The following is a 17,029-nucleotide window of genomic DNA, read 5'->3' as shown; positions in this document are numbered from 1 at the left end:
TTAGACATATTATTGTTAATTAACATATACTTTTCTGTTTTCCTAATAACTTCCTGTTAAGCTGATCAAGAACATGACTAGGAAACTGAAATTTTAACTCAGCAAATCTCTTTAAATTATACCTTTTTTTGTTGTTTATATTTACTTTATGCCATTTAAAAATAAGGCATTTTAAGTGAATCTCAGGATATCATGGTAGAACCATAATGCATTTTTTGAAATGCAAATATTTTGCAGTACAACATCAAATCTTGGTATCTTATCACAAAAACCTTTGTCTCTCTCTTACAATATGATTTCATTTGTAGTTCTCTTCTTTTAAATAAAATCAGTGGCATGTCCAACACTCATGTGGAGAAAATTATAATGTTATCTAATGCAATACCTTAGGGAGCTCATTTTTTAGCAAGACTGATATATATGGTACAAATAGCATTTTCTAAAATAATCAGAGAATGTCAGAAGTTCACAAATTCTGTTTGAATGTAATCCATTGCAAAATGGGGTATATGATGAGATTTAGTCATTAGAACCTTTATGCTGAAAGTGAACTCTGCTTCATATTCTATGGATTTGATTTTGAGTTAAGGCAATATACTCACTTCATACTGGTATTCCTACCTTTAATTTCTTTAGTACAACAGACTGCATACTGCACATGCTATCTTTTTCATCATATTCAGAGTGAGACAGTTGTTAAATGGTATTGAATTTTATTGCATAGGTTTATTAATTGAGATTAATCATACGATTATAGCAGTATGGAGCTCAGCATTGCAGAAGGTTGGAAGAAAGGGTTATCCCAATGACAGATGTGGAACTGTCAGTCTCACATGGTGATATTCACCTTGGTGGAGTCGTCCAGCCCTTGCCTTTGTCTCTTTCATAGTTTGGTTGCCCTCAGAGATTACAATGTAAGCTTTACCAATTCTACTAAGCATTTTCGCAGACAATTGTACTGTTATTCAGACGAATATCACTATAAATTCTTGGTCTGAGATTTAACTATTACTTAACATTCTAAGCAGCCTGCCCAGGTTTTCCTAGTCATGTTTCTGCCATTATCATATCAGGTTTTTAAAAAGCCAACCCTCTCAAATCTGTTACTAAGCCACCTCTGACTCTCTTCATTAATAATTTCAACTTCCTCCTTACAGAAATAATAAAAACCATGACAATTTTTCAACATCTAGCCACCAAACTAACAAACCTACAGGTAGCTGTATGCAGGCTTTCCTCCTTCTTTCTTCCCAAAACAGAACACTTATTTAATTTTCAGTCTAAGCCTATGTCTTTCATTTTGCTCTAGATCTGAAGTCTCTCCCACTCTCTGGATGCTCCAGAAACTCATTACATTAATTACCCTTATGCTTTCTTGTATCCTCAAATGTACCTTGTCTACTGAATTATTATCAGAAGCACTTAAATGTGTTCAGGGATCTGTTCTTCCTCATACAAGCAATGCGGCTCACTTTCTGGTCTCTTTCTTCCCTTTATGCCACACTTCCTCTTCTCATTCAGTAGCCAATGACAATCATTTCATTGAACACACCACCATTTCACTAAACCTACTTTAGCATTAGTTACATGTTCTGTCCCTCTTGTTAGATCCTTTTTCCTATGTATTATCTGGTACCATCTTTCCAGATATTTCTCCAACCATTTTGATTACTTTTTCTCAGTCTCTTTTGTAGATTCCTCTTTATCTACCCAATCTGTTTTTCACTGTGTTCTCTTTTAAACTTCAAATCGTAACTATATTCTGATTACTGCCAGATGCACATTTACAGCTCAAAAATCTGAAATATATTTCAGACGTATTTATCCACCAGCTTGCTCGACATCACCACATGGCTGTCTGCCGGTACCTTAAATGAATTATGTCTTAAGCCTACTCCTCCTGCTGTGTTCCTTTATTTAATGAACAACAGCATCTACCAAATGGCCCAAACAAACGAAAAAAATGAGTATCCTCTTTCTCTGCTCACACTCCTTTGCCACCCTCATCTACTTAGCCATCAGGTCCTGAGGAGTTTTCCTTTTGAAGAGCTCTCAGCTGTGGCTCCTCTAGATTAAGTTACCATCAGTTCTTCTCTCGATTGCCATGACCTCTGTTGAAATATGTCTGTTTCCTCCAGTGTGGTTTTCACTGTCACTATCTTTATTTCTAAATTCTCCACACCACAGCTAGGGTTTTCATTCTACAATCTAACCAATTCTACCACGTCTTAAGTTAAACCTTTTGCTACTGGATGTGAATTATCAGAGATTTGTGTGACAAGTCAGAACTCAGAGCAAGAAGAGTTATTTGACCTTCACAAGTTCAGTCACACTATTCTCTCCAAAGTACATCTGCCAGAGGAACAATGGCTTTTTCTGGGTATTTTCTAGGCTTTTAAGGATGTTCACTGCCACTGCTCTGCCCCATATTTTGATAAATATATGTGTGTTTAAATATGTTAACACATTCAGTAAGTCAAATCTAGCCAACCCATGAATCATATTTCTTACCTATGTATGAGGTTTAACTAGGTAGTGTAATCCTTTAAGAGTTTGAGAGCAATCTTATTTATCTTAATTCTATAGTCTGATATTTGTGTTGCTTCCCCAGGTACTTCTTGCACCTATGACCCCATACATCACTTTAACTGTACTTCTTTTATAATGTGTATAAACACTGGGTCCCAGAGAAATTAATGGAGTTATCCAAAGCAAAACTAGAACCCACAGTTCCTAACTCCCAAGTCATTGTAGTCTCCACTGTATATTGCTACATCTCTAGACATAGAACTCAAATTTGCTATTTACTTAGGTCCTTTGCATATGGTAGATGTACTTAACAATTTTACATTAGAATACTTTTGTATTCCTGATATTTTGATTTGTTAAAAGAGAAAAATGCAAACATTTGAAAAATCCAAAAAATAAAGCTTTAAACTTTATGTTAATAAACTGAAATATTGTATAATATGCTCAAAATCTTATTGCTGTTACAAAATTAAGTGTTTCTTTGTGATTGCAAAAACCTTTTTACTGATTATTCTAAGTTTTTCATGATCTAGTATTTCAGATACAGCTGAATTGTCTAATAATTCTAAAAATGTGTTTTCTTTCAAGAAAAACAAATTTTAAAAAATTATAATTAAAACTAAAAAAATTCTAAATCTCTCTGTATTCAGTAATATAAACATTGTGTGAAGTGGAAGATAACTTCGATTTTTAAAAACTTTCTTTTAAAATCTTATCCATATTTTCTTAAAAATTGACATATATGAGAGTAATATTAGAACATTTTGAAATATAAACAATGAATACATGTTATTAAAAAATTGAACATTTCCTGTTCCTAGTATTATGCTTGAAATAAATCTAAGGAAACAAGAAACTAGATAGTGTTTGCTAAGAATTAGAGGAATATGTGTCCTGCTGACTGGCATTGATTACCCTGAATCTCTTTGTCTCTTCTTGTTTTAAAATAAAGGAGGAAATATATGTAGAGCTGATGAGTTCCTTTGCAATAATTCTCTTTGCAAACTACATTTCTGGGTGTGTGATGGAGAAGACGACTGTGGAGACAACTCCGATGAAGCCCCTGATATGTGTGGTATGGCATTTCACATGGCTCTAGATTATCCTTTTATCTCCTGATCTCATGCGCCAGCATGAATCAATGAAGTGGTAAGGTGAACTACAATTATACCATCCTGGGGTTAGGTAGATAAATTATAACCACAGATACAGCTTTCATTCAGGTAATAAAGAGATTACCCTGCTCAGAGGCTATGACTTTATAGAGACTCATCCTAAATCTGAACTTGCACATGTCAACACTATTCAGAAAAGAGATTGTGGTCTCTTTGTGTGGATTTAGAGTAGTCCATTTTTTAATTGAATAAGATTCATATAAGAATTTTGCCTTCACATCAAATTGGAGTTTTAGGCTAATTTTTTGGGGGGACAGATCAGTAAATGGAAAATACATGAATAATAAAACCTCATAGTTCCACAAGCCACCCACTTAATAAATCTCTCTCTCTCTTTCTCTCTCCATCTATCTATCTATCATCTATCTGATATCTGTCTATCTCCATGTCTATCTGTCTATATCCTTACAAGTCTTAAGCACAGACCTGAAATTAGGAGTTATTTAACATTTAAACCTAAAAATCTTAACAAAAATTATTGTTTCTCCAAATTCAAGTTTCTCTTGACTGATGTTTTCAGGTGTATGCTTATGTAAACAACAAATATTAAAGTCCAATTTTAGATCACTAAAATAAAGGATCTCTTCTATTTTAATGAATTTTGAGTCCCTGTTCTCATACTTTTTATCTAATTTCTACAATAAATGTAGTTTCACCTATACTTTAAAGGGAAATACTGCCACTTCAGATATAACTCAATAGCACGTCCTATAAATTAAAGACAATACAGCATCAGTGTATATACTTACATGTTTTGTTATATTTGTTGCATCAAGTTAAGGAAATATTTAGATATATATGGTGACATTTCACTATTGTTGTTACAGTTGTGGAAAAATACAAAACAAGCAAGTAGCTTTTTTTTTTAAGTATTTAAAAGTTTTAAAAAAAAGGCCTTGGAGAGTTTTTTTTCTTTACATACAACTCATTACGATGAGTAAAGCAACTAAGTTTTAGTTTCAGTTTTCTTTACATAATCTTATAAATAAACCCTGGGGAATCACCAGTGATTATATTGTTTTTGGATCATAATGTATCAAACAATATGAGAGCTTATCTACCAACATCAATCCAGAACCTATTATTTTTATCAATTATGTAATTTTTTTCTATTCTCTATTCCACTTGACCACAAAACCAGTGAGTGGAATCAGAAATGTTCAGTAATTAATGTATGTCTACAGAGTCACACTCTCCTAGGGCCACTTCCAGGGCCAGGAATTGATTCTTAGGAGCATTCCACATAGCACAGATGGGAAACCTTGTAAAATCCAGATTGACTGTGTGAACATTTTTTGCATTTCTCTCAGTAAGCAATATCAACATTGAGTCAAGCTATTATGTGCCAGAAATTGTGCTAAATAATTAGGGAAAAAATGGTTCTTTTTGACAAGGAGATCTTATTTTGGCTGGACTAATAAAAATAATTTTTATACATTGTATTTAAAGCAATTATAGAATTAACTAAAAGTATGGAAAAGGCAGAGAGATTCAATGAACTCTGCCTAAAAACAATTCAGAAAGGCAGATGTGAATAGCCTGAGAAAAGGTGTCATTCACTTAAGCAAAGTGAATAGCATGAGAAAAGGTGTCATTCATTCAACAGACACTTGTTCAATAAGAGACTATGATTAGTTTGGCGATATAATGAGAGAAGTGAGCACAAACTCTGATCTCACAGAGCTTAGAATCTAATGGAAGATGATGGATAGTCACATGCAGAAAAATATGCAATTACAAACTATGATATGTACTATAAAGAAAAAGTATAATAATTTGTAAGAATATGGAATAGAAAGATTTTATAACATTTTAGGTTAGCCTTTGAAGTATTTAGCTGCTGAGTAGGTGAAAACGATTGAGGTTGGGAGTGAAAGAGTGATACAACATTGCAGACAAAGGATACAAGCTATGTGAAGGCTCTGGGGCAGAGCAAACCGTGGCTTACTCAAGGAAGTGAAGGACCCATGTTCCCAGAGAGCACAGAGCCAGGTAGGTAGAGGCACTCCTTTATTTAATCAGATAAACCCATCGTAAATTGAAAGTAATGTAAATTGACAGTGTGTGTTTGAATTTATTCAAATTAAAATATTTTCAACTTAAAAATATTTTTAACTTATAAATGATACATCAGGACATAATCCCATAGTAAGTGGAGGAGAACATGTATTGTTTTCACACTGTTATAAAGTCAGAAAACTGCAAATTGTTTTGCAGTTTGCTATTGTTAAATTGGAGATCATCTGTATTTGCTTAGGATGAAACTATAGGCAGCAGAGATATATGTGACCTGGGGGTTCTAAGTTTTAGCTGGAAAATAACTGGAAATACTAAGAAATTTTAAGCAGAGGTGGTACATGGCCATATTTAAATTATGTAAATATTGTATAGAAAGTATTAAAAATGGTTAAAACCATGATGGTACTTTAGGCAAGCTGTGCTAGTAGCTTGGGTTGAGATTATAACAGCATGCGTTAGCACAATGTAGACAGATTTGAAGATGATATAAAGGGCAGAATAAATTGGATTAAATGGTGGATAGGATATGGTGAATGAGAGCAAGTTGTGGAGTATAATGTGTATGTTGTTTTTGCTTTCCCATTTGAATGGAAGGAAATCACAGGAAAAGGAACAGTTTTGCAAGTAAATGTTAGAAGACTGGACTGGGATGCATTTAAAGAGACGTTTGAGTAGAGATTTCAAGTAGGGATTTCAAGTAGGCATTAGATGTTTGATTCTCACATTGAAAGGAAAGGGATAGTCTATGGATATAAATTCGACAGCCAGCATAATAAATACAGTGGAACATTTAATATTATGCTTGGTAGGAGTAAAGATAGGACAGGAAAGGGATTATCAAAAAATTTAGAGTGACAGCAAGCATCTAAGTGAAGATGAGCTGCCAGAAAAGGCTCAGATGGGTGACCACAGAGGGAATTGCAAAGAAAGAAGAGTGAGGCTGTAGAGACACCAAGGTTATGACATGTTTTAGCAAAGATCTCATGGTTTATGCAAAGACAGGGGAAAATTAATTCCAGAAAAATTATTACTTTTACATAGGAGTCAATTATTCTTCTATCTCTGCTCTTAAAATATAGAAATGAGTTGATAGGCTACCTGTAGATATAGGTAGATCTTAAATTATTTAATAGTATGTTAAGAAATTTCCCGTATTTGTATTTCTACTTATTGTTGTACACTAGAAAGCATGTTAATATTTAGAAGGTTGAAGTATGGTGTAGGGAGGTTTGGAGGGAATGCAGATTTGAATCATTATTGCAAAAGGCAAGAGAGTAATCTCTTTCTACCTCTTTCTCACTCTCTCTGTGTGTGTATATGCATATAAATGTGTGTGTGTGTGTGTGTGCGCGTCCACGCTTTCCAAGTAGCATTGATAAATATTCATACTTGGTATCAGTTGGCCTTGTAGTATGATCATCTGCAACATTTCTGGCTTCCCAGACGCAGATATTGGGAGAGCAGGTGGTTTCGTTTATCCAAATTTAGGGTTCTTTTGGATACCTAAGATTAAAGAAAGGAAAAGGCCAGAGGATCCAGGTTATTGGGAAGAAAGTGGGTTTCTAAACTTACCCAGTACTTAGTACAGTGTCCAGTGTTTTAGAGGTTACTGATGACCTACAATTAATGCGGAGGCAAGAACAGACAGAAATCACTGGTGAATAGGGAAAAGGTAGCTGCATCAATTACCTAGAGTTAAGATAAAGTTGAAGAGTAGTTTTTCAGAGATTTTTAGTCAAATGATACTGCTTTGATTAAAAATCTTTAAAAAGAGAGATTGTGGCCAAAATGCAACATTCATAGTAGTGGTTTGACAAATAAATTATAGGAAACAACACATTTATGCTGCAACTGTGTATATAAATTAGAATTCTTAACTGCCAGCAACAGAAACTGCCACTGTGACTCAAAAATATAAATTTGTTGAAATCCACCAATGTATACAACCTGCCAGGAGAGTGGTAGCTTAGGTAGGGTTAGAGTAGGAGGACATAGGGTATAAGAAACTTAAGGAGCTAAGAAGCCCCATTATTGGTTGGTTTCCTCATGTGAATGTTGAAGTCATCTAGGATGCTAGAATTAATTTAAATGGAGATCTTAAAAAACTATGATGGAATGTGCTAGTTTTCAGTAAATTAGGGTAGAGGTGATGTTTTTGAAGTTGATTAAAAAATAGTAGTGGTGTGAAGATATAATCAACTGTCTAGCCTTCAAAATAACATAATTTTGTTTTTGTTTATTTTAAAAAATAGAAAGTGAAGATAGGATTAAGCTATGGAAGCTGTAGTAGGAAACTAGGATGTTTTCAAATATGAGGTGACGTGAGGTTTGAGCCAATTAAGAGACATTCCTAAAAGACCTAAAGAGTAGGGAGTGTACTTGGAAAACGATTTTTTTTAAGTAATAAAATTTTACTTAAAGCAAGGAGGTCAGGGATAGAGTGTGTGTAACATATTCAAGAAGCTGTAATAAAGTAGTATTGCTCAAATATTGAGAGGGACAAGGGATGAGTCTGCAGGACTGGCATGAGCAAGATAATGACAAATCTATTAGGCCATTCAAAATAACTTAATTATTCTCAAGGAAATTGATAACTGTAGAACAAATGGTTACATGAATGTGTTAGACTGATTTTTCTTATGGCTTTTTGAGGCTCTGATGATGGGCTATAAAGCTGGATACATTTAGAATATCTCTCTGTACAAGATAATAAACAGCTAAGCTATTGTGATTATAACTGGGAGGGATGGCTAGAAGATGACAAACCTGAGTGACATAACAATAGGACTTAGTGGCTACTGAGACTGGATGGCCAATGAGAGGAATGCATTAGAATAATTCCAGACATTTGGTTATGATATGCCACCAACTGAAAGATGGAAATAAAGCATGTTTGGAAACAAAGGGTTAAGAAGAGGATGATAAAGAGCTGAGTGATGACCTTGTTAAATTTGAAACTCTTGAGGGGATGTCCTACAATCAATTGTGAGATGCTTGAAGTAAATAGAGGATTGAAAGTCTTCAGGATATAGTGGCAAGTAAATCAATGAGAATGAATAAAAATACTTAAGCAAAGAGTTCAAGAGTGAGAACATCAGGGGAATAAGGAGAGCTCTGGAAAATTTCACATCTAAGGATGAAGGTTAATGACAACTTCCTGCTTTTAAGAGTGGAACTCTTCAGATTAGACAGGAATAGAGGAGAAAAGTGTAAAATTCCCTAACTTTCACTGTGGTCTTTTTAAATGCCCACAATAACATGCATGTTAAAAATGAATAACTAAGACAATCTATACCTCAAATACATATCTAAACTTTTGTTTACAGAGACAAAGAGTAAGAAATCAAGCTATAATATTGTTGAGATTTTTGTTTGTTTTCACTGAATGACCTATTTTCAATTTTGGGCCTGTAACATATGCTTGCTTCAGCTCTGTGCTGTGTGAAATTACTCTTTGAGATAGCTAAGTGTCCTGCCATATTGCATAATTGTAGGCATAAATTAATTTAATACACCAAGTGAAGTCAGCTAAGATAAAGCATCTGGAAATGAGGCCATAAAGCTTGGCTCTTTCTTATTTCCTTTAAGATCCTCAGCTGTGCACATTTTTCTGTATTTAATATAAATAACTAGATTATCACATATTTTTCTGGTAGCTACTAGTAGACAATTTTCACAACAACAACAAAAAAAGATATTTAGGAAATGTAGCTTATGGATTTGAAAAGAAAAAAAAGTAAAAAGGAAGGTTGTTCTTCATAAATCAGTGTACCCGAAGGAGCTTCTCTGTTTTTTCTTTTTTTCCTTCAGTCAAATTTCTTTGTCCACCCACAAGACCTCACAGATGCAGAAATAACAGAATATGCCTACAGTCTGAGCAAATGTGCGATGGGATTGATGATTGTGGGGACAACTCAGATGAAGATCACTGTAGTGGTAAATCTGCTTAATATGAAATAATTCAGTGATAGCTACAAGGTTCTCTGATGACATGGGGCAGAGACATTATTTAAAATATATCTTTTATGTGGATGTCTGAGGGAATTATTTTCAGAATTTGATCTTCTGACAAGGTATAAAAATATTCCACCAGCATTTCATTTACATTGTAGCTGTGCACCTTTATCCATAGTTCCCACTATTTTATTTCAGAAAATATTAATCTTGGAGAAACAGCATAGAGATTTAAAAATATTCCTTCTTTAAAGGGTTAATTATTTGAAGAAAGGGAGCTTATATTGATTGTTTGTATACGCAGTTCCTTTTTTCAAATTCTGAATTTCAAAAAACTTTTCATGCAAAAGACTTGGATATGTAGCAAAAGACTTGTATGTAGCAAAATCACTTGGAGGAAAAGCTTGGCCTTGTTACCCTTTAAAAAAATTCCATTTAGGATAAATATTTTTTTAAATTTTCTGTAGAAATCATGTTACTTACTTGAAGAAAATACTTTCTCACTTTTCTAAAGTCCAAACATTTCAGAATGTTTAAAAATTTGGCCTTGAGAGCGTCAAGTTAAAGATTGTAAACTCATCTTTGTCATAGCAGTTAGTACAATTTTGGGAATGTTACATGCTCAATAAGTGTGTTTTGATTCTGTGAAACACTAACCAGTTTTTAAACAACTCTGTAGGTAAGCTTACATATAAAGCAAGGCCTTGTAAAAAGGATGAGTTTGCTTGTAGTAATAAAAAATGCATCCCTATGGATCTCCAGTGTGATAGACTTGATGACTGCGGAGATGGTTCAGATGAGCAAGGATGCAGAATAGGTGAGTTTGTTTTCTGTTAAGCAAAGTACTGGGATACACAAATCTAATTTCTGCTTGTACATGACTCCAATTTTCTGGATGAAAATATTACTGTTCAAAATATGCTTGACTGATGCCCTTTTTAAAAAAACCTTTGCCAAAACAACCTTAGAATACTACTTAAATTAATTTCAGAAAGTTTGAAGTGGACTTTTGTAATGAATGAGTTGATTTTGTAATGAATGAGCACCCTTATTAAAGCAGAAGCTGAGAAATCAATTTTCAGATATAGAAATTGGCATCAGCAAGTTAATCTATATCTTATAAAATATAAATTTAGTGTTTTTTAAAATTTTATAAACTAATATTTGGTTGAATGATGGTAAAGATCTTAATTTATTCATTGGTTAAAAAGGTTTTAATCTGTTGCCGAGTTATTCTTACGCAAGATGTGATTTTTTTTTTTGTTGTTAGAGTGCCAGGCTACTTGATTTACTAGACCTTGATCGCCAATAATTTTGTGTTTAACTAATGCTTGACATTTGATTTTTTCTATTGAAGAAAAATAGTTAAATTTATGATCCTAAATTCAGTCTCCATACAAAAGTCACACAATATTTCCTACTTTTGGATCTTTTCTTTTTTTTTTTTTTCATTTATGCATCTAAATTGTTCCTCACTGAGGGATGACACAGTCCGCACCAGGGATATAGCCACATGTATCTAAACCATGGTATCATTCTCCTGGCTTATTTTGACTAATTGCAAGATATTCAAACCAGTGGAGACAAATAATGGTGATAATTATAATAATTAAATTTCTAAATTTCTCAAAAATTTGATTTGTTTGAGTAACTTAGAGATAACATAATGTTATCCCTATAATAATGTCCTTCTCATTTATTTAAAAGAGAAGGCCTTCTAAAATGTTTTCCTGACTGAGAGCTAAAGTAATAAAATTGCAATTGCTGTAGTGGAAATTACAGGTAACTTTTTGTCTGTCCTAGAATGTTGTAGCTTATGACCAACCATTATGAGCACATTACACATTCAAATGTTACTCTTCATATATATGTCCACTATAGAAAATGAAATTTTAATGGCTGATTTAGCCAACTTCCTTAAGTAATTTAGCAGTGCCCTTGATTGAGTTTACGAATATTAAGTTTAGGTTAGCAATAAACGCCTAAATTTCTAGGTAGCTTATAGGAAATGCTTTGGTTCTCAGAGAAGGAAGTAGTACTTGTATATGGTACTATAATAAAGATAGCCTGTCATTAGAATCATTGACTCCCGACTTATTTTTTGGAATTATTATAGCTTAACAGCAACTCTAAATATCAGCTGTTAGCAGCTTGGTCTGAACCATATTTAATGTAAATGAGTTCACTCTTTATACTTCCATACATTTATAAGAAATGGGGGCTTACATGGAGAGAAGACTGTAACCTTATACATTCAAAATGAGTCATCTATGGAATAATAAATATCATTTCAAATATTTTCAAAAAGTAAACTCCCGCTTCAGGAATTAGAATCATATTAGTTTTGATCATATTTTTAAATCCCAGCTCCTACTGATTATACCTGTGAAGATAATGTGAATCCATGTGGAGATGATGCATATTGTAATCAAATAAAAACATCTGTTTTCTGTCGCTGTAAGCTTGGATTTCAGAGAAACATGAAAAACAGAAAATGTGAAGGTAGAGTACATTTCCTCAACAGCTTGCTCGTAAATCTTTGGGTTATGAAAAGACTCCCAAGACTTCTAAATTGTGAGATCACAGGAGATTGATTTTCATCAAAATGGTGTGTATCTAGGGATACCAATTCACTTAAGAGAGTGAAAGTCTCTCGGGTCACGAGCTTGTTTGTTTGTGCAGCTAAGCTAACCACCACAGAAGCTACAAAGCCGTTTCTATAGCGAATTCAGGCCTGCAGGAAATTTCAATTCTATTGCTACAATACTGTTTTGAAATGCAAATAACAAAATTGCTGGTTCAGGGAGTATTGGAGAATTAGTCTTGCTTCATGAAAAAATATGTTTATGATGACCCATTTCTCTTGAGGGTGACATTTGCATTACTGAAATAGGTGATTCACATTTAGAGACTTAGGAGTTTTTGTCCTAAAACCATGTTTTAAATACATCATAATGTATCTTTAAAAATTCAGTCAGAATCTACATAAATCTGTCAACTTACTTGAGATCACTTAAAAATTGAATATGTAGGATAGCCAAAATCTTATACTAAGTAAGTAAATACAATATACATCAGTGTTCTAACTATAGAGCCATGAAATTCAGACCCATATGCACTTTCTGCAAGTTTCACCAATACAACTGCTATTTGTATTCATATTCATATTATTGCAAGTAGAGCCAAACCTAAAATAAGTAAGTCTGGCTTATCCAGGCTAAATTCAAGTCCTAAAATGCTTTTACCTACCAGCTTGCTTTTGTTATGTCTCTTTATGATATTTTTGGGTTAAGAAAAATGATTTTACTTTGTGCTAATTAAAATGGAATTATTTAAATGAATTGATACTACTCACCCAAAAGGGGAAAAAGTGTAGTCAGGCCATGTTTGTATACATTTTGAGTTATATGCATCTTTAGATTATTCATGACATTTGGTTTTTCTGTTACCATGAGACTGAAAGCTGACGACTTACATTTTCTGTGTTTTAGTTAAAAAATGAATTGTCTTTCCAAGTACGATATTTCTTTTTCCCAGGCACGTTCTATCAATTACATATAAGCACACACACATACAATTCTTTCAAGATTTTAATTTCAATAACATTTATTTTCTAATGTTTATTTGTGATTGGGGGTGTTTCCTGTATATATGTACTAAATTTAGAAATTATATTCTTAAAATTTTCTTAATTTTTCATTATATTCCACAACAAATATAATCTGCACACTGTATTCGTTATTTTAAATTGCTATGAATCCACTTTTTATATTAGTTTGTAGGACAAACAAGTAACATTTGAACTCTAATAAAATGTCCACCTATATTTAATAAAGTTTTGATATTAAGAAAAATAGTTCTATCTCAGTGTCAAAGGAGGATAAGACAATTTGGATTCTACAATCTAAAAATTTAAATTTCTTTGTGCCCTTCACTTATGTATCTGAAAAAAAAATGCAGAAGAAATTTCTATTTGATGTTAAAGCCCAAACACTTCAATTAGTATATCTAAAGAGAAAAAAGTAAAGGGAGATGGTGAAAGAAAAGCAGAAGGGGATTAACAGTTACTGAGTACCAGGTACTGTTTTGGGTACTGGGCACATGTGGAATTCCTCCTTCCTCTTCAGAAGCTCATGATCCAGGCCTTCTAGAGATAAGGAGAAAATGATGGTCCAGGCCAGTATGGTGACAAGTGAGAAAGTTGAGATTTTATCAAATCATGCAGATTTTGGCTTACTTGGATTCTGTACCAAAGGAAAGCCACAGTGGCAAATAACTGCCTGTTCAAAGTTACAGGTGCTAAACACATCAGAAATATTTGTTGTACTTGTAATAATTAAGTACTGACAAGATCCATTCTACTTCATTCCTGTAAAATATTTACTAAAAACAACTCAATACACTTTGCTGTATCTCTTTACTCTATATTTCAATCAAATGCCAATGTCTTGTCCTGAAAATGCTTATGTGTTCTTGGGCAAAGTATCACAGTGAAGTCAACAAAATCAGAAAACCCGAGTTTAAGCCTTGACATTGTTATTGACAAGTGTCTCTACCACCAAGCCCTTAGAACATGTTGTGTGCTATGAAAAAAAGTTATTCTTACTGTGTTGATTCTTAAGTTCTCGAATTCAAGGGAAGGATTTATCTTACAGATTTATTAGGTGATTAGGGAGACTATAAGTGATAAAATGGGGCAGAGGGAATATGCTAGTTAAACACAAAAGAGAGGAAGATTAGATAATTCCCCAGAATCACCTGGCCTCAATCCTGGCTCTTCATAAACCCTTAAAATTAGTCATGTGCCAAGCTACAGAATACTGCCTGTGATTTATGTATTCATGCTAGTGATATAAAGGTATTTATTCATGTATAGGCATGCCGTTTTTTGCTTGCTTGTTTAATTCACATAGCCTCAATACAGCCCTTCTTGTTGCATAATAGCTTCCTAAATATGAGTACAGAAGTGTGTTAAGAGATACACCCAAATCTTTGTTCTCTGCTAGTTATCATGCGACATGTGGTAATAAAAAAGGAAGGTAACATAATTTATGTCCTCAAAGGACTGAAATTCAAATAGAAGATATGAATATGTAACCACATTCCTGAAATATAGGCAACAGTGTCAGAGAGAAACACCAGGAGAGCAAAGACTGGAGAAACTAAGGATAACTCATCACTTCCATATACTGTTGGAGACCAGTGAAGGCTTTGTTTCAGGTGGATCTTGAAAGATGAGTAGAAATTCTGTATGGAAAGGTGAGCAAGGGCATTATAAGATGAAGGAATAGCCCATGACATGTACAAAGACATGGAGACAGGTAATCAGAAACAGGTTACAAGGAAGCCTCAAGACTGGTCCATTTGCATGAATGGAAATCTGTACAACAAACCCCCATCGCACCAATTGATCTAGGTAGCAAATCTGCACTTCTATCCTTGAACTTGAAAGGTAAAAATAAATAAATAAATAAATTTTGAAAAAGAAAGCCCTGGTGAAGCTTGATATGAATGTTTCAATATTTTAGGTCAATTAATAAAAGCAGTGTTGACAAATTTTATGAATAATGATTATACCCCCAAAAACTATGACACACAAGTTACAAATTAAAGATGTAAAAGGGCAATAAAAATAGTAATAAGGTAAACAAAGAGAAATAATTTTGACTTTTTTCAAAAGTGGAAAGAATAGGAATGCAAATTGGGGTATGATGATGCTATTTTGAGCTTTTCTTTTCTAGACCTTAATGAATGTTTGGTGTTTGGCACATGTTCCCATCAATGTATAAACGTGGAAGGATCATATAAATGTGTGTGTGACCAGAATTTTCAAGAAAGAAATAACACCTGCGTAGCGAAAGGTAAGGTTATAACCATTGCTGCAAATGCTGTTACAATTTTGTTATAAACATCTTATGGAGAAAGCTGTTTTAAATTTCATTTCAGCAATGGCTTCATTTCTGATAAAATGAAAACATTTCTAATTATGATTAATTTGGCCAGTTGGTTAGTTATTATTAATGAATTTAATCTTTGCTAATTTATGGAAATGACTATGAAATACATGGTTACTATTAAAATGACATGTGTTCAAAACAATTTTTCAGAAGGGGTAAAAGTTTAAAAGCCAGTGTGATAGAATGTAAAGTATCTCTCTTGATGGTCTGCTCTAAGGGAATATGAGAAATAATTATAACCCTGGGATAAAAATAAAAGGTTAAACATTAGCATTATAAGGAAAATGGAATTTTGAGTAAGGGTTTTAAAGGTTTTAAGATCTTGCTTACAAATTTAGAATTCCTACTTGTCAATATTATTTTTTAAAAAGATTAAATGATAGGCCAGCTGTGGTGGTTCTTGCCTGTAATTTCAGCACTTTGGGAGGCCGAGGTAGGCAGATAATGAGGTTTGGAGTTCACGACCAGCCTGACCAATATGGTGAAATCCCATCTCTACTGAAAATACAAAAATTAGCCATGCGTGGTGATGTGCGCCTAGGGTCAGGAGAATTGCTTGAACGTAGGAGGCGGAGGTTGTAGTGAGCTGAGATTGTGCCACTGCACTTCAGCCTGGGTGACAGAGCAAGACTCCATCTCTAAAAAAGAAAAAGGAAAACAAAAAGATTACATGATAAACTAGGGTTTGAAACTGTAGGTATAGATTTTAATATTCATATATTTTTGCTAAATAATATTGCAACTTCAATATTATTAGCTACAAGGTATGATCGGACATTATTATTATAATAAGATTGTTATTACACGAAGAAAACAGGATGATGTAATGGATCACCTGTGGGCTGTAACATTAGATATACTTGGATTTAAATCCCAGCACAGCACCTTTCAGACTGTGTGACCTCAAGGAATTCACTAAAGTGTCTGAGCTCCAGTTCTTCATTTATGAAATGTGGATACTAATACCTGCTTTCCATAGTTGTAAGAAGTAGAGATAAACTGTGACAGGCTTAACGTGGTGTCTGAAACATAATAATCATTCCCTAAGTGAAAGCTATTAATGTTACAGAGCTGAAAGCCACCTCATGGGATATTATTATTATTATTATTGTTTATTTGCAGAACTATATATGCAATCAATCTTCTCTTTAGGGCTTCATTAATATTTTAATTGATATTTTAAGAATTTGCCTTAGGGTTTTTCTTGTTAGTATAAAGCTGACATTAGTATTCTATTGTAGATATCAAAAATTTAAGGTAGAATGTTCCACTTAGCAGGATTCCAGATAATTTAGAGATTATAGAATTTTAATGTAATAAATACTGATATCTTTTTATGCTAAAAGTTAATAAGCATTTAAAATATACAAATACAGTTAGAGGAAGATTCTTTGT

General features: G+C 33.4%; 1 protein-coding gene across 2 annotated transcripts in view; it reads left to right on the top strand.

The window, feature by feature from the left end:
- Positions 1–17,029, top strand: part of LRP1B (LDL receptor related protein 1B) — a 1,894,725-nt gene that overhangs the window by 1,752,740 nt on the left and 124,956 nt on the right. For both annotated transcript variants that reach the window (XM_032286208.1, XM_032286207.1), the window contains exons 72-76: positions 3,482–3,604; positions 9,534–9,659; positions 10,357–10,494; positions 12,045–12,179; positions 15,419–15,538. In XM_032286208.1, the coding sequence (XP_032142099.1) occupies positions 3,482–3,604; positions 9,534–9,659; positions 10,357–10,494; positions 12,045–12,179; positions 15,419–15,538 (642 nt within the window). The remainder of the gene's footprint in view (positions 1–3,481; positions 3,605–9,533; positions 9,660–10,356; positions 10,495–12,044; positions 12,180–15,418; positions 15,539–17,029) is intronic.

The sequence above is a fragment of the Sapajus apella genome, unplaced genomic scaffold (genome assembly GCF_009761245.1).
Source record: "Sapajus apella isolate SASKATOON/1434 unplaced genomic scaffold, GSC_monkey_1.0 scaffold18, whole genome shotgun sequence".
NCBI lineage: Eukaryota > Metazoa > Chordata > Mammalia > Primates > Cebidae > Sapajus > Sapajus apella.
Note: the sequence above shows the minus strand (reverse complement) of the source record. Positions and strands in the feature narration are given on the sequence as shown.